This window comes from Sphaeramia orbicularis, chromosome 14 (assembly GCF_902148855.1).
Source record: "Sphaeramia orbicularis chromosome 14, fSphaOr1.1, whole genome shotgun sequence".
Lineage (NCBI taxonomy): Eukaryota > Metazoa > Chordata > Actinopteri > Kurtiformes > Apogonidae > Sphaeramia > Sphaeramia orbicularis.
The window spans coordinates 35,164,624-35,183,516 of NC_043970.1; the positions used below are offsets into that span (position 1 = coordinate 35,164,624).

Genomic DNA, 18,893 nt, shown 5'->3' on the forward strand with positions numbered 1-18,893 from the left:
ATTGACTGACCATATTTCCTAGAAGGGCAGTTGAAGTTAAAGGGGACCTTTAAAACAAATGGCAAATGCTGAAAAGGTGCAATGCAATGGAAATAAGTGATGAAGCCCATTGAGGGTCAAGCAAAGAGAACAGCAGACAAGAGGCCAGTAGGGAGCAGAGAATGATGACATGCTGGGGGCTATGGTGTCACTTTCCTTAGAACTGACAGGCGGTTGGAGTTTTGCAAAAAAAAAAAGTCAAGGCAGATCAAAAGTTAAATCTAATCAGAAGTTACTTCCATGTTGAGAGTTTTAAAACTAAAATGAGTTGATTACTCAGAATAAAACTAAAGCTACTTATGCACAAATAAAACCAAGAACAAAATAAAATTAAAACCCAAACTGAAACAATAAAAATGAAAAAACTAATGAAAAATTCAAAGCTGTAATAACTTTGGTCCTGTGTTACAGTTATTATATAACTGTACTGCAACCATGGTTTTATCCTGCCCTGCTTTTATCCTAATCACCATGGCTTTGTTTATGTAAATTCAGTACCATAACACCATATCAGGAGAATAACTCGATAAAATATGTCACTGTGAAATTCTAGGCACCTGCTGTACAGTAAACAACAGACAACAGAGAACATGTTGTGTGTCTAAGTTGAATCCAGATTAAATGTGGAGCTACTGTACCGTAACATGTGGCTGACACACAGTGTCCCAGAGTCATCACAGGTCGACACCTCCTGTTTCACCTCATTGACATTCTCCTGCTCTCCTGCAAAGCCACCAGTAAAACCAAGCATTTGCATATGTTACTTGAAGCCTGTGTGTGCATGTGTTAATCTATGCCCATACATGCATGCGTCTTTTTTCTCAGTTTATGCCTGTGCACCGTTCATGTAGGCACATGTGTCTGCATATGCATTCATCTGCTTGTGTGTGTGTGTGTGTGTGTGTGTGTGTGTGTGCTGCGCTCCAGTGAGCTGCCCCAAGGTTACATTCACTCCTTTTGATGACTTCAGACATGTAGGAGGGCTGAGCAATCACCCTCGTGAGACACACTCAATTACGACTCACACGCACACACATACGCACATGCAGACGCGCACACAGACTCGCAATCAATCTCATGATGCATGTCTGGAATAAGGATTAGTGTGTATGTTTGTGTGTGTGGGTGTTGTATGGGGTCCAATAGAACTATTTTATGAACTGATTGTTTTGGTTTCAGCTTGATATTGGTTCTGAAAATATATTAAAAAGTATATTTATTGTCCTTTTCAGCTGTTTTCACACTTAGAGTATTAACTAAACTTTACTGTAATGTAAAATTCAAGTTACAGTTCATTGTAATTTTCATCTGTATTATGAAGAACTGTTTTCAATACCATTTCCACATTAAAAGTGCTAGCAATGAAATACGGGGAAAAAACACCAAAAAATACATGTTTTCCTTCTGCAGCTCTCTCCTCTTGGTTCAAATTGCAAGGCTACAAATGTAGATCATATCTTTTAATGTTACTGAAAAAGCTGAACCATTTTTCATGTCACAGAGGGGAGCAGTAGAGTCATGTCTGAAAACCTTCCATCACAAAGTTGATTTTCTACTGCCTGAAAACACCACTCTGGCGTTTGCCCATGTACGTTGTCTATACATGTAGTAGACTTAATTAAGGTGATATTTTCTGGAACTTCTCAACCCAAGATCAATGTTGAGTCAGTCAAATTAAACTAACATCAGTAACAGGATTTCTGCAGCAAATATAAGGCTTTTTAATGCCCTTTTTAATGCCACTTTAAACAAATTTAATGCCCATGTCCAACTGCAGATACAGTTTTATAGTTTTATGACGGTTTACCATCGACAGGCTTTAACCAGGTTCTGAATAGTTCTTCCTCCAATCACCTCTGCTGAAACTTGCATTTTCCCATTTTTCCCATACTTGCTAATATTCCCTCTGCTCTTTCACCACAGCATGAGCACACTCACAGCATGTTGCATTCTAAGCATCCGGTGTTGTGACTTTGCCATAAACAATAGTCAATTAAAGGGTTTTGCCTGTCAATCATTACACTATACATCTGATCAAAATTATTAAATGTTTATATAATCAAAATAAATTGTGAATATCAATGCTTTTTTTTTTCCATCAAGTCTATTTAACACCAGTCGTTTGTCCAGGACAACAGATGGAAATTAGCTTCTCTGTTAAATCTGGTGCGTGCATCTTGTTCTTTTTAACTAATGCCAATGCACACTGTCCTGTAACTAAATAAATAATAAAAATAAATACAAATTACATTTTTTAATGCTTCTGGACATCAAATTTTATGCTTTTTAATGCCATTTAAGGCCTTAATTTTCACAAAATCTATTTAATGACTTAATGCTTTTTAATGATCCGCTGAAACCCTGAGTAAAATACTCCACTTTTTGATTTCATGGGTTTCGGGGTAGGTGCTATATTCTGAGCTGGCTCTTCCTTTGTTCCACTCACTGAAATGCACAATACCAGTAAGAGAACAAATGTACAGTCAAAACACAACTCTCAGTCTCATTCTATGACTAAAAAAAGATGAGGGTGAAGAAGATAATCTATTTTAACTGCCCTGCTTTGTTCTCAAACAGTGTTAGTATAGATGCTCTGTCAGTCTAAATAACTTAACATGTACAGAGGAACAAAGAGCCAAACATAATGATTCAAACTTCATCTATTTATGTAGTGTTTATTTGTACAGGGACAAGTATATAGCATTGATTGTTGCCACTGACCAAAGTATCTATAGCCTCAGCTATTTTGCAACGCCTGTCCCAATGGCATATATACTAATCATAAAAAATGTTTCTTCCTGTAAGCAGTTTTTAGACTGATAGAAATATAATCAGCCCTTTGACTCAGTCTAAATAAGGGAATTCCACGGCTTGACACAAACACAGACATACAAATCTGCTTTAAAACAGTCTAAAAGCAAATAGTTTATGCCATGGGTTGGCAACCTTTACTCTCTAAAGAGTCGCTCTAAGACAGAAATAGAGAAAAAAGCCCAAAAATATCCATATATGTTTTACCTCAGAGTGGTGACTGTTTAAGAAGCTCTTTAGTTTGTACAGAATATGTCAAAAATAAATTAAAGTTTTGATGCATTTACAGAAGTACAAAGAAAGTACAGAAATACACTGAAGAAAATAGTGACATTTGTGCAGCAAAAATTGACTGGTATGTGCATTGGAGTCTACAGTTGAATAACTTCAGTGTCATTAAATAAAAAATAGACTATATTCACCACTACTGCAACCTCTACTTTTTATTCATTTGGGGTGTTGTCTACATTTTTACAACTACATAATATAAGAATGACTTTATGGTTGCAGCAATAATAGCAAAATATGTATATAAAAAAAATAATAATAATTTCCTTTTTTTTTTTTTTTTTTTTTTTTTTTGCCAAAGCCACATAGAGCTACTTGAAAAGGGCCCAAGAGCCAAATGTGGCCCGGGAGCCATAGCTTGCCCATCCCTGGTCTATGCAAAGCTTCTGTATTCCGTGTTTTGCACCTTATCTCTAGATCTCTTATAATGTCTGTTCTGAGGAAAATATAAGCTATTTCTGCATGCTTTTGTTTTTTCATGATATATCAATGTCAATTCATCATGTAGTATAAACAACAACAAAAAATGATTATCTACTTATATGTTTTTACTATATTGAAAATCATTTTAAAGAGGACAGATATTCTCTATGAGATACTAGAAAAGCAGATAGTTTTGTTTTTTTTTCTGCTGAGTTACTATTTTCAGGCTCATTCAGGTTTTTATCCCAGTAATCCTTCTGAAAATGTGAATCAGCATTAGTGATAATTGTGGAATTTAAAGTGTAAAATCCACTCATCCTATCCTTAATTTAGCTACTTTAAAAGGATTGTTATCATGACATCTTTTATGTGTTGACTCTTATATCTTCATAAAGCAAATATTACCACACTCTTATCACCTCTAGGGATGTTGTAGCTGTGTTTACACTTTGCTACTTCAGTTATTTCTCATTCCTCTCTGATACTTTTGTTTTTGTCTCAAAAAGCACAGTTTAAATATTGAAAGAGAGGCAAAAGAAAAGAATAAACCCTTGCGCATACAGTGTTTAAGTAGTTACATTAGCCTTTGTATATTCCTCTTGGCAAGATGATTCAGCAAAACGCAAACTGCCCGAGGCCATTTAAATATCTGCAGCTTTATAGCATTAGAATTTCAAATGGCAAATGCACAAATGTCAGTATTGTTTCCTGGTTTTACCCAGGCAGCCTTCACTCCCCCTTTTGAATATCAGCCAACATGAAGAGGCATTTTGCATGAGAATCAGAAAAACAAAAGTCTGTCTAAACATAGTCAAGGATCATTTGAGACTTTGAGCCTCACAGCCTCTTAGAATGACACTTTTCAGGCAAGTTTTTTTTTTTTTTCTTAAAACTGGTGTAGAGTTGTATGTTTTGGATTGAACTCCTCTTTGCTTCCACTGATAGATTCTCCTCATCCAGGAGATAAAGGACCTCAAGTCCAAGGCCATACATCTGCATGGCAGCAGAGTTGTGGAGCGTGGGCGGGACGGGGGTGCACTGAATCACCACGCATGGTTTCTGTCTACAGTATTGATTTTGTGTGCGGGTGTGTGTGTGTGTGTGTGTGTGTGTGTGTAACTGTTGCGTGTTTGTTTGTGTGTGTGTGCAGCCCACTTCTCTGTGCCTCTTTGTATCTGTGCTTGTTTGTGTATGTGCAGGTCAGAGTCACAGTGTTGATAGTGGTTGTATATTAAACTCATGATAAGCTACCTAAGTCCATTTGGTTGGTCTGTAATGCCCTCAGGCCATAGAAGATGATACAGTGTGTGTGTGTGTGTGTGTGTGTGTGTGTGTGTGTGTGTGTGTGTGTGTGTGCGTGCGTGCGTGTGTGTGTGTGTTTGTGTGTGTGTGTGTTCAGCATGGATATATTACTGTCATTATCACTATCAGATCCACAGGCAGTATGACATCCTGACATTAGTGGTTTATGATTATGAATAAAATCTAATAGCCTACCTTCAGTCCGTCTTTCCTCTTCTGCTCAATAGCTCTTCTTTCCTTTCCATCTGCCTCCTTTTCCTCTTATTCTTTTCCCTCTTGGACAGTTAGTTCAAATAAAATGATGTTAAATATTAATATTAAGCTCAGAATTGCCAAAGCATGACATGGAATCTGTAGTCACGAGTTGCAAAATGAAGAATGCTAATGTAATTTCCAGACTGTTATTTTTCACCTTTCAAACAAAAATGGAATTTCCTGATACATCCTGGGTTTCTCTCTGGAAGAGCTTTTTCAGAGAGTTAATGATATTTATTTAATACTATTGTTGGACAAAAACATCTGCTAAATATACTTTTATTGATGTAGTTTTTTAAAAAGTCCTGTGTGTAAGATTTATGGTAATTTAGGAGCATTGCACTGTAGAAATGGAATGTATTATCAAGATTTGTTTTTGATTTAATAAATATAGTAGATTCACTTCCCTTTTTTCTCCACATTTTATGATAGACAAAATTAAAAAAAAAAAAAGACAGACCACAACAATTAGAGGATCCAGGTTCAAACTCCAGACAAACAAAATACAGACAGGTTCAGGACAAATTAGAATAGGATTATACAGGTTCAAGGATTTCTTTGATTAACATTCATTCATTCATTCATTTTCTGAACCCGCTTTATCCTACTAGGGTCACGGGGGTCGCTTGGAGCCTATCCCAGCTACATAGGGGCGAAGGCGGGGTACACCCTGGACAAGTCGCCAGTTCATCGCAGGGCTGAACATATAGAGACAAACAATCACTCTCACATTCACACCTATGGGCAATTTAGATTAACCAATTAACCTATTAGTGCATGTTTTTGGATTGTGGGAGGAAGCCGGAGTACTCGGAGAGAACCCACGCAGACACGGGGAGAACATGCAAACTCCACACAGAAAGGTCCCACCCCCCGTCGACTGGTGTTGGAATCGAACCCAGGACCTTCTTGCTGTGAGGCACGAGTGCTAACCACTGCACCACCGCGTCGCCCGCGTCTTTGATTTACATACACATTCCATTTTTCCAATGTTTTTTACATTTATCAGTAGTGAGTCTTAATGGGAAGGACATTCTTTCCATGTCATAAATTTCATTCACAACAGTCGTCCAGTCCAGAAGTGTTGTGGGATCTTCGCACATCCATTTTCGAGTTATGGCTTTTTTTGCCCCTGCTAATAATTTTAACAAAAGATATCAGTCAGATTTTCTCATCTTGTGTGGTAGGTTACCCAAGTAATTCACAATAAAATCAAATGGTAAGTCTAGTAGGTTCCCTTTCAGAGCCATGTTACACATCCATGTTTCCACAGTAACTCTATGAATTTCCATGGTCTTTCTTTTCCCTATTTCTACTCTGGTAACATCTAGCATTAAGCTGAATTACTGTCTCCTATTTTTGCAGAATTTTGAGTCCCTCAACCAAAAAGCCAAGGAGAGGCAAAACAAACCCTTGCTCTAATGATGACTTTTGCTGTTGTGCAGGAACTGTAGGAGAATGTGAGGATGTTCAGGTAGACTGACACTCAATAAAGCTTCAAAAACAGTAGTATAAACTAAACAATAGTAGAAACTATATAAACAGTTAAAAACAGGTTTATATACATTAATTCTCCTTGACCATAATACTCACTGCTCCTACTGTGTGCTAATGCTAAGTGCTAACCCTAATGTTGGGTGATATGTGCATCAGGATGGGTAAAATGAAGAGACTGGCTTTCCCTGTGGGGATAATAAAGCAAGTTAACCTTAACATTAACCTTAACCTTTAGCAAAAATTATCTATTATCTAGATGGTGCAATCTTCACTTCACTAATAATATGGCTCCTTAATAGACATGTAGATGGATGAAAGGCAATTTAATAAACTCTAAATAAAACAAATTACACTAATGGTCAGTCCAAATGATATGTGTGCTGCAAGATATGTATGTCTTAAAAATGTCAGAAAATTGCAAAATTATGTGGCTTGTGATTAAACAAGTCCAACATTTACTTGGTTCAATTTGCAGCTGAAGAAGTGAAATCTGTAAATGACAGTCATTTCTCCCTTTGGAATGAATGGGACTGGATTTCCTACCTGTCTCCTAGAGGGGCGGAGCCACGGAGAAACCATGTCACACTGGAATAAAATAACTCACTCTCTAGAGCAGTGCTTTTCAACCTTGGGGTCAGGACCCCACGTGGAGTCACCTGGAATTCAAATGGGGTTGGCTGAAATTTCTAGTAATTGATTTAAAAAAAACAAAAAAACAACTTACGAATAAAAATATATGGTGAGTTGAGAGAGACGGTCACAATACATAACAGACATGACAAACTGAAGCTGAAACGGAGGCACTGTGGTACTGTTTATCTGTCAAATGTTCATTGTGGTCAGTTTCAGATGCTGCAGCTCTTTCATAATTCATAGTTTGAGTTCTTGTTTCTTCAGTATTAATTGTCAGCCTTGTAAATCCAAGCTGGACTGACTGTACATATCCTGACCAAGGAAAATGAAATTCTCACTTTGTGCAGTAATCTACACCTGGCTTTTCTGCCTCCGTCCATAATAATATACATTATTTAGCCTAAATTTCATCTAAAATTAATGTTCATTTGCAACATAATATAGCAAACTATTATATGATCAAAAACAAATTAGTCCTTGCAAAAAAAAAATCTGTTTTGAATTCCTGGGGTTGCCAGAAATTTGTGATGTTAAATTAGGGTCACAAGCCCAAAAAAGGTTGGGAACCACTGCTCTGGTGAACTGTCTGAAGCTGCTGATATGTGATGCAAAAATGACTCACAAGGTCAGGTTTGAAACAAGATTCATTATTTTGGGTGGAACATTCTGTGTACACTAATAGTGGGTGGTTTATTGAATAAGCCCTGTGTTGGTGTGGTTGTTTTTGAAGTGCATTTCTTGCCAGTGTCCTCAGTGAGAGCAGAAGGTACATCCTCTGTCCTTAGACCAGACAAACTGCCTCCACAGCCACATGCCCTGCCTGCAGTGTGTGTCTGTTGTCGACTGATATTGATGCTGCTGAGAAAGGCTGATCCACTCTTCATAGGGTCTCATAAAACTGAACTGAGTTGCTGCCCACACTGTGAGTAAACGTGGCTGTTTTTGTGGGTGTTACAGGTTCGGAGGTTTGGCACCCCATGTGTAAAGAAGCAGCACGATTGGAGAGAAAACTGAGGGTGAGTGATACTTAAAATACCCACGACCCCCTGCTCCCCTCTCTATGTTTCTGTCCTCTCTTCCTCTTTCTTTCTCTCTCTCTCTCTCTCTTTTATTCTTCATCAAAGTTTTTCCACATTGTTCAGAGATTTTAGCATGAATGTGAAACTTGGCTGTCTAGGGCCCTCTGCTGAAAGCCTTTCATTCTGAACGGATATCATGAAGTTCTCTTAAATATAGATATAATGCACCCTTTTATGGAAGACTTCTTCAAATGACTTTTTTTTTTTTTGCTTTATTTTAGTGAAGCCTGTCCAAAAGCTCACTGCAGCCTCAGACATGTTTGGGTTCACAAATATCTTTTATTTTAAATAGAAACATAGCATTCACATTTTAGGGTTCAGCACTTTTTTGAACATGTGAGACATATCCGATGCTACTGAAAAGCTGAGGAACTGTATGGTACCTGAATTATTTAAAGGGGTCATATTTTGCTAAACCCTCTTGTATTAGTCTTTGGTACATTTATTTGTGTATTTGGACCCTAATAGTTCATAAAGTTTGAATTTGAACCCTCCAGGTGCTGCAAAGCTATCTTTATATTCATTTTGGCAAAAAGCAAGTGGATTTCTACAACTTGTTGTAATTCCTGCATAATTTGTTACGTTTATATCTAGTTACGTCATGACATTTGCACATATAAGGTCAAGACTTCTGAAGAACATTTCTCCGAGTACGCCATAATTGTTTGTCATCAGCAGCAGTTGTATTAAAAACTGAAAATATGTCAAAACTTCGAGCCAGTTACCTAAAATGTTCAGTTGTTGGTTGAACAGGACAGAGCAGCACAGCCAACAACCTGGAGGGGGTGGGGTTTGAAGTGGCTCATTTACATTTAAAGGGCCAGCGCTCAAAACAACCTTTCTGGTGTCATTACTCAGAAATAGGGTTGAAGATGGACCTGTGGAGTTGAATTAATGAAGAATTCAGACCCAAGCATAGCATTTACAGTTTATGTAGACCACAGGGAAGTGTTTTAAAATGCATAATTCCATTTAAAAAAAGAAAAATATCACTCCTTTAAGTGTAATGATAGCATTACTGGTTCCAACGTTGTTAAACATTTTATAACTACTTAGACTCAGGAGACTGTTGAGGTCATAGGTTAAGGTGTAAGTACACAAGTAGGAGGTGTAAAGGTTCCTCTCACAAGACATTTTTTACATCTTTCTATAGTTTCACATAATTTTGGACCATTATATTATTTTTTTTTTTATTTATTTTGCCAGAATGTTTTTTTTTTTTATTATTGAGGTTTATAATCCTAAAGGTACAGCATTCATATCAATTATAATTCCCCCTTGTTTACATATATTTTGTTTTTTATCATATACAGTACTTTACTGGAAACAGCGTTATATAAGTGTGGTCAAGTTACTTTAAAGGGTAATTTTTAGTCTGATGTTGCCTTAACATACTGCATATCTAACACAGAAATTATAAATACATTTGATTAAAAAAAAAAAAAATGCTTTTGTCCCTCATGTTTTACGTGATCTAAGTTTTTCTTGACCTTTGCCTTCAAGTCTAATGTGACTCATACTTATATGTCCCTGTTTATACCGTCCTCCAGCTGAGACGTACGTCTGAGACGGCGTCCATATCACCTCCAGGCTCGTCTCCTCTCCTTGGCTCCCCGCACCGGCTCATCTGTGTAAGTAAACTGTGGTCACCATGGTTACCGCCAACACTTTATGGCTACGCCCTCAGCTGCTACTGTCACAGCTGTCTGTCAAATAAAAAGTGACGGAGACAGAAAGGCACCGACTCCCTGAGAGCTCGTTCTGGCTCCGTTATCAGCCTCCGAACAGGCTTCAAATGTCGGTCTGTGTGTTCGTCTCGACATCTGTTGGTCTTCACTGACTGTTATGTCTAAATGTTTGTCTATGAATCTCTTCCTCAGGACTGCTTCTTCTGACTCTCTCCCACCCCTTGTTTACTTCTCTCACAGTCGAAGGCTGATGGAGACGTCTTAGGCTATAAGCAGCTAGCGGCTCTGCCCAGGGTCAAAGCCATATATGACATCCAGCGGCCCGACATCATCCCTTATCAGGCTGACCATGCACACACACACCTCTCAGATGACGCTCTGGAGAGATACAGCTGTGGACAGGTACACAAGCACACACAGTCAATAAATAACTAGAGCTAAAAGTTGTCAGTGCTTAAATTTCAGTGACAGTTCACATCACAGAAAGTCACCTGGAAAGAGCCTTAAACTTCATTTACAGTAACATGCTAAGAGTAACAGGGCATACTGTCCATATGTCACAAAAGTAACAATTTATCTTCTGTCTATTTTTCTAGTCTTTGAGCTCCTTGTCTCCGTATCCAAATGTAAGTACCACATTCCACCTTTGCAGTTTTAGATATACAAAAGATGTAACATTATTAAGCTTTATGTATTCAATATCGTAAAACTTAATCTGTTGCCAATTTTATTTTCAGGTCCTTTCTTACTGAGATTTTGGTATTTTTAAGTCGTGTAAGCCTCTATTTTTTGTGTGCATTGGTTCAATATTGCTGTCTTCTATGAAAGGTATTGACTTAAAGCTGCAGGAGCGAAAAATCACAAAGAAAAAAGATCAAACTCTGCAGCTCTGTCCAGTCAGTCCAAATAAAAAAAAAAAAAAAAAAAAAAAAAAAAAAAAAAATATATATATATATATATATATATATATATATATATATATATATATATATATATATATATATGTACACACACACATACAATACATATATAAAGCTCTAAATATACAAACCTATATGTAGCTCTGAATATATATATAAACCAACTATACATATTAAAACACTCTAAGACACTAAGACACAAAAGATTTACTTTCAGGTTGCATTCAACACAGTATAACCACTGGTCGGTATTTACAGCCATAAGTCATGTATTTAAATCCCCTACCTGTCTGAAAATTCCTGTGATTCCTCAAAATCTGTGTCACAGAGAAGATGTTTCTATAGCCTGGAAGCAGAAACATGTAGATCTTGACATCTCATGTCCTCTCAGACCACCTGGATTACAAAATACTGAAATCTAATAATGCCATAATATGTAATAACTTCCACCTCACACCTAGAAAGGTCAGGGTCCGATTGTTAGTTGGATCAGAGCCTTTATGGTTAGAGTTTACCACTAAAAACACAAATTTCCTTTATCATTAAAAACATGTATACTTAGGTTAATTCTCCTGTTGGTTCCGCTGAACACGGTGCTGATGAAGATGTGGTCCTGGTCACTGGTCCTAATGTGTACTATTTGTTAATGCTAATTGATAATGCTAAAGCTAGGTACTGTGTATGTATTAGGATGGGTAAAATGCACAGGTTGAATTTCCCTACAGGGATAATAAAGTTGGTTAAACTTTAACCTTTCATAGATTTTTTGCTGTTGACACTGAAAACCACCAACTGAGACTTAACAGTACCAATATACTCACTTATGACAGATTACCATGGCAGGTAAATAATGTTGATAAGAGCCTCAACTCCATTAATACTCATGATTTTATTAATTCAACTGGAAATTAGTCTACAATACTGAAATCACTGAAAAGTCCTCTGGTGTACACCTGACTTATAATGGTCGAGAAGACCTTCAAGGAGTCTGGAAGTAGACTTGAGTTTGTGCAAGAAGATATGTTTTTAAGTCACTCATCTCTGCACTACAGGCAATTAAAGAGATAAATGACATTAAATGGAAAATAGAGAATGAGTAACTATTTTCTTTGTAGCAGTTGGTCAACCACAGATGTACGTTACTGCAACCATCAAATCTAATGAGAGCGTTTGTTTACGTTGTGTTTGTCTGTTTAGGGATTTCCAAGCAGCATGTGCATAATATAGAATATTAAACTGTTGTACATGATTTAAACTGTGCTTTGAAAGGAGCCTAGTGGTTTGTAATTTGCTGCATTTTAGCAAGTGAAAGCACATTACTCTTAAAACTAAGACACCCCCACCCCCACTCTCTCTTCCTGAATCTCTCCAGGATCTTTTGGATGGCGTGGAGCTGAGAACAAGGCGTTCCTCCGGTTCTGCCTACACTGACTCCCCTGCACACAGTCGCCATGGAGGCTCCCCACTGCATTATTATCTCCCCGGTAATGAGCCCACTCAAGCAAAGACACACACGAGTGCTAATCTCACCCACAGAAAATGAGTTGAAAGGGAGTGGACGTTGAAAGGTCCTTAACTAAGAAAGAGGACGCCACTGTAACAGGGTGTCGTGTCCTGTCCACTCCTGTCACATATACAAATTCTTCATCAGTTGAGCAGCCTTTCTGTCCGTCTGCGGGCCATCCTGTTGCTTATGTTTTGGTTTCTCTCACTGTGATTGGCTGGGCTGACTGCAGGGAGTGAGAGTGGCAGGAGTTCACCATATTACAGTCAGCCAGAGCCCAGGTGTGCCACACCCACCACCGCCATCTACCAAGCCCCCAAGCATTTCCATGTGCCAGGTACGCTCTGGTGTGTAGCGCTAACCCCTAACCTATATACTAACATGAATACTAATTATACCACGCAAACAGTGATCACAGGTGACCCAGTCATTTCAGACCTTGCCTCCTCTTTCTCACCAAAACCTGTAACCCTTAGTCCATCTCCACTTCTGTTGACAGCATAAGAAACATGAAGATGCATTAGAAGAGAGGAGACAATAAATAAAAAGACAATCCACAATAGTCGTGATAGTAGCGGCCAAACTAACCAAAAATATTACAATGTTTTTAACCCATAAAGACCCAGACAGCCCAAAAGCATCTACTGATCTAAACTTTGAAATGAACTTTGACCTGTATTAAAAAGACAGTGGTACTTATTCCAAGAAAATTAAGCTTTTACCTTTTTATGAATGTAAATATAATGTAGGCAAGTGATTAACCCTCAAATATCTAAACAGCCACTTGCAATAATTATTAGCATCACCTGATCTGAAATATTTAAAAACTTTTCAACCACTAATCCTATAAATACATGTAAATAATTCAGGTAAAATACAGTTTGTCATCTTTTCATGGTCATCAGATATGACCCATTTGGATGTTCAGAGGCTCCGTAGTGAACGTGGAAACACCGACATCTTCTACAACATTGATTTATCAGTAAAACCCATGGAGTTGGATCAATGACAGTGATTAGATACACTTTGTTTTATGTTCAGTCATTGATATCTTTGCTGAAAAAGTCACTTTTTCTTCAGTTTTCTCTGTTTCTGATACAATAACCCTCAACTTTAATCTGAGCTTTTATGAAGATCTACTTGATTAGTAAATTAAATGTAGAAAAATACATGACTTACACTGAAAAAATACAAAATAAGTTCCACCCGTTCCAACCTGACAATTTATACTGAAATTAGGAACCAATTAACTTTGTAAATCTATATCTTGGTGATGTCGCTGTACTAGAATGGAGGGATGGTTCAAAATTATAACAGGTGCTTTTAGCAGCCAGCAAGAAATCTATTACAAGAAGGTGGTCAAACCCAACGTCACCAACAATAGAAGATTGGTACGAGATCATCTTGCAAATATTCAAAATGGAAAAATTGACTTACTCTGTCAGAATTCAGGGGAATACATTTTATCATAATTGGGACAAATGGATAAAGTTTGTATCCTCTAGCCATCCAGAATTTGTATCACTCCTCTAAAGATGTCCTCTTTTTTTATAATCTCCCTGTTTGTTTTCTTTGTTTTTTATGTTTTTCTGCATAAACATGTGTAACGTTTAAAAACCCCAGAGGTATTGTAATGCTATGATTGTTTTTAAGTGAGAAATACCCAAACTGTAAGCACCCAGTTCACATGTTCATTTTGTTTTTTATACTTTTGTATGCATAAAATAAGAAATATGAAAGGGCTTTAATAGATAACATATGTATGAATGGTAATGTTGAAGATATTTTTTCCTCACCTTTTTCAATAAAAACAAAATGAAAAAAAAAAAAAAAATTAGGAACCAGTTATCACTAACTTTGCAGCCCCAGGTGAGAAATGACTCTGAACAGTGGGAATCAATGCATTGGAGTAAATAAATACATTTTCATAAATCCGAGGAGTCACAAATTTTTGCCAATATGGCTGTGAAATGGGTATTAAATTCTGTTCTAAGCAGTCTTAAAAAGGAAATGAAATTTAACTTGAGAAACCTATAGGAATTGTGGTACTTCACATTCATAAACATAGACTCATTTGTCTGCAAATCTATGTATTAGGTTAAATAGCTCTACAGTAGTGGTGATCAGTATTAAAGGAGTGATATTTTGCTTTATTAAATGGAATTGTGCATTTTAAAACATTTCCCTGTGGTCTACATAAACTGTAAATGCTATGCTCGGGTCTGAATTCTTCATTAATTCAGCTCCACAGGTCCATCTTCAACCCTATTTCTGAGTAATGACACCAAAAAGGTTGTTTTGAGCGCTGGCCCTTTAAATGCAGATGAGCCACTTCAAACCCCACCCCTTCCAGGTTGTTGACTGTGCTGCTCTGTCCTGTTCAAACACTTCTGTTCATTAATACAACCATCAACAGAACATTTTAGGTAATCAGCTTGAAGTTTGGACATATTTTCAATTTTTACTACAACTGCTGCTGCTGATAAACAATTATGGTGTACTCGGAGAAATGTTCATTGGACGTGACTTTACAGTGGCTTGCAAAAGTATTCAAACCCCTTGAACTTGTTTTGCAAAGAAGAATGAGCAAAAATTTCAGTCTCTAGATGTGCAAAGCTGGTAAACACAAACCCCAAAAGACTTGCAGCTATAATTGCAGCAAAAGGCGGTTCTACAAAGTATTGACTCAGGGGGGCTGAATACTTTTGCACACTTTTCAATTTTTTATTTGCAAAAAAAAAATTAATCATGTATCATTTTCTTTCTGCCTCACAATTGTATGCCACTTTGTGTTGGTCTTTGACATAAAATTCCAATAAAATATATTTATGTTTGTGGTCGTAACTTGACAAAATGTGGAAAACGTCAAGGGGTAAGAATACTTTTGCAAGCCACCGTATATGTGCAAATGTCGTGTCATAGGTAGTTATAAAACGTAACAAATTACCCAGCAATTAAAATGGGTTGTAGAAATCCACTCAATTTTTGCCAAAATGAATGTAAAGATAGCTTTGCAGCACCATAAATTCAAACTTTATGAACTTTTATTGTCCCCAAATACACAAAAAAAAAAGTACTGAAGATTAAAAAAGTGGGTTTAGCAAAATATGACCCCTTTAAATGCTCTTTGGACTTATTACTGCCACAGGAGTAGGATCACAAAGGACACAATCTCTACAGCTCTTAAGGAGAGTGTGTCATCTGCAAGATCAATCATAATATAAATTCATCAGATCATCCATATCTCCTTATCAAGCCTCTAGATTTTAAACAACAACCGTATGACAGCTGTGCAAAAAGAGGGAGAAAATGATTAAGCAAACCTTACTGTAGTAAACAAAAAGTGCATCTGTTTTTATTGATTATCATCATCATTTTGAGTCCTTCGAAAATAGCTTCAGCATCTATAAAAATGCAGTTATCCCCTGTTCAGTGCACCGCAGTGGAGTGTGTTAGTCTAATCTGTCTGAGCGATCCAAAGTTGTTGTATAACATATGAGTCTTTGAATCTAACAACTAATACTGCTTCATTTTATTTAAACATTCCATCCACCCTCCACTTTATCAGCTTAATGCCTCCTCATTGGACACTTCACTCTATCTCTGTTCTCTCAGTTTAAAAGGTCGTTACTTTCCAGTGCCAGCTGTGCGTTTGGTTTTCCTCCATCGTTGCCTCCTTCTGCCTTAAGTACATTTCTCACTGCATGTCCCCTCTCCCAGCTTTTTTTTTTTTTTCTTTTTCCCAAAGCATATTCTATATTCCTTGTCAGACTTGCAACAGCACTCTATTCTTGCTTTTTAATACAAGCAGAAAACATATTTGGTGGATGCTTTTATCCAGAGTGCCTTACAGTACCACATGTGCATACAAATTTAACACACAGCCCACAGGGAGTCAAAACTCTAAATATGGCAGGGTTACTGTCATGCTTTCTGGAGAATCTTTAAGCTGTTTTATGGTTTTATTTGATGTGTGGCTAATATTACAAGTAATTTTACATCTAACATATTTTTGCAGCGCAGTTTTAACAATTAAAACTGAGTGACTGAACAGAATCAAATGAGAATGCAAATGAAAATGAAGAGGCTGCACATTCTTGTCATTCCTAAGTTTCTCCTGGTGTGGTTTCTCCTTCCATCCTTCTCTACACCCTTCAACTGCTCTTCTCCTCTGTCTTTATTCCTGTGCCATCTGCTGCTCTTTCCTGTGATAAGCCCATGAATCCATACTAATCAGCCTCTCTGCACGTCAGTCAGGCTGTCTGGATGCATGGAAGTGCCTCAGTTATACCAGTTTATTACCTGTGCTGTCAGCTTTATGGTGAAGAGGACTCTAAATGTACACAGCTAATGTGGTGGGAGGGAATAAATAAGGACGTCTTATTCCTCACTGCTCTCTTTTCCCTTTCACTCACTAACTTTCTTGTTTCCTCAGCGTCTGATGAAACCAACATCTACAGGAAACCCCCCATCTATAAGAGACAAGGTTAGTTAGAGACTCAGCTTTTTATAGCCTTTGTTAGACTGGTTACCTGTCAGCCAGTGCATTGTCAGCTTTGCCATGAACATGTTCCTGTTATGATATATGTTTCAGTTTGTCTGACTTAATGAATCAGTTACAGAAAAGATCTGAGCTTTATCTCAACGCCAGGCTGTCTAACATCAGTGCTGATGATATTCAGTCCTCTTCAACTTCTCCTGAACGGAAAGTCAAAGTAGTGTGTCCACGAACCTGTGCAGGTTTAATCCAGCTGGTCAGGTTCTTTTGACTGCCACCAGATAATCTGAGCATATCAGACACTTTTTAAAATATTTTTACCTCAGATTAGTAGCATGTAGAATTTTCTTCAATATATACTCAGTTTTAATTTAAAGTGTTTGACTAAACCAGTGCTTCTCAAACTGTGGAGTAGGCCCCCCAGGGAGGGGCATGAGATCATTCCTGGGCATTTTTAGAACATGTTTAGAACATGTAGCAGGTGGAACTAATATTTTAGCGTTGGAGCACCCTGGACTCATTTTAGGGATGTACAACAAACAAATCTACTGCCATGGTGATCAGTCACTAGACTAGACAAAGAGTTTAGGTTTGGAGAATGGACCAGAATGTTACTGGAAAAGAAAAATGTGCAGTGTTTCTGTTTTTGCACAGTTTCTACAGTTTGCACTTTAATGTTCTGAGATGTGCAAATGTAAACAGACTCATTGCAGCCACTGATATTGTTAAAATGTTCATCTTTGTTACCAAAATTTGTTTGTTGCCCTAAAAAAAGTAATGTTATTGCCATAGTTGTAAGATAATTGCACATTTCCTATTTTTATTGGGAAAAATATTGTCTCAGGGAGCAGTCTTGTTGAGTTTATTTGTATAGTTCCAGCAAAAATCAAAGTTATTTTTAATTTGCACAACAAATTATTCAAGGAAAAGCAAAAAATATTGTTACAGTACTGATGTTTCTTACAATAAAAGTTATAATTGCACCACTGTTACAATGTTGTTGGTGTTGAGGGGGGCCTGGAGATTTTTCGTCCTTCAAGGGGGGCCCTGATAAAAAGATTGAGAACCACTGGACTAAACTAATGTGGACTATGGACTGATTTAAATATTTTTAAAACTAATATTGTGATGCCTGAACTTCAGAACTTAATACCACACTGTTATATAACAACATAATTTCTTACTTTCTGGCAGGAATGCAACATTTTTATTGATTAATTCGTCAGCTATATGCTCAGTTAATATAAAAATCTATTTTATTAAAAAAAAGTGTCAAAGTGTTTGTTTAACCATTAAAAACTCCAATATATTCATACATCTGTCATGTAAAGGAAAGACTATTTACATTTGATGATATCAAAATAGTGCTTTCATTACAGATGGATCAAATAATTGATTATGCCAAAAGTTCTTCTATTATATGCCAAGTAAGTTAAAATTGCAAGTTTGAAAGACAAACAAAACCTATCTTTTAAATATTAAATGCTCTTTAAGTACAAGCTGCCATTTAACAGTTTCTAACTCAGTCATTTGTATGAAAATGAACAGAATATACAGACACATTATCAAAGGGTAGAAAACTGAGGCATAAACTTAACCTATAAAGACCCAAACATCCACTGGTGACCAATATCATTTACTGTTATAAAAAGTTATATAGCTGTTGATCCACAAATCCTACCAATACATGTAAATATTTGGTGTAAAATGCAGTTTGTCGTCTTTTCATGGTCATCAGATATGATCCATTTGGACATTCAGAGGCTCCGTAGTGAACATGGAAATACCGGCATCTTCTGCAACTTTGATTCACCAGTAAAACCCATGGACACTCTGGGTTTACGTCCAGTTAATGATATAGTTTACAGAAAAAATGGCCCGTTTCTTGACTTTTCTCTTTTTTGGATATAATAACCCTCAATTTTAATCTGAGCTGTAATGAACATCTACATAATC

The 18,893-nt window shown here is 37.0% G+C and overlaps 1 protein-coding gene across 6 annotated transcripts in view; it reads left to right on the forward strand.

Moving 5' to 3' along the window:
• The window catches only part of LOC115433266 (actin-binding LIM protein 3-like), a 66,462-nt gene that overhangs the window by 28,759 nt on the left and 18,810 nt on the right, over nt 1-18,893 (forward strand). For 4 of the 6 annotated variants that reach the window (XM_030154580.1, XM_030154581.1, XM_030154582.1 and 1 more), the window contains exons 8-14: nt 8,206-8,264; nt 9,878-9,958; nt 10,256-10,417; nt 10,612-10,641; nt 12,308-12,419; nt 12,672-12,776; nt 16,875-16,925. In XM_030154580.1, coding sequence (XP_030010440.1) covers nt 8,206-8,264; nt 9,878-9,958; nt 10,256-10,417; nt 10,612-10,641; nt 12,308-12,419; nt 12,672-12,776; nt 16,875-16,925 — 600 coding nt within the window. The remainder of the gene's footprint in view (nt 1-8,205; nt 8,265-9,877; nt 9,959-10,255; nt 10,418-10,611; nt 10,642-12,307; nt 12,420-12,671; nt 12,777-16,874; nt 16,926-18,893) is intronic. The other 2 variants (XM_030154583.1, XM_030154584.1) reach the window with 1 other exon arrangement.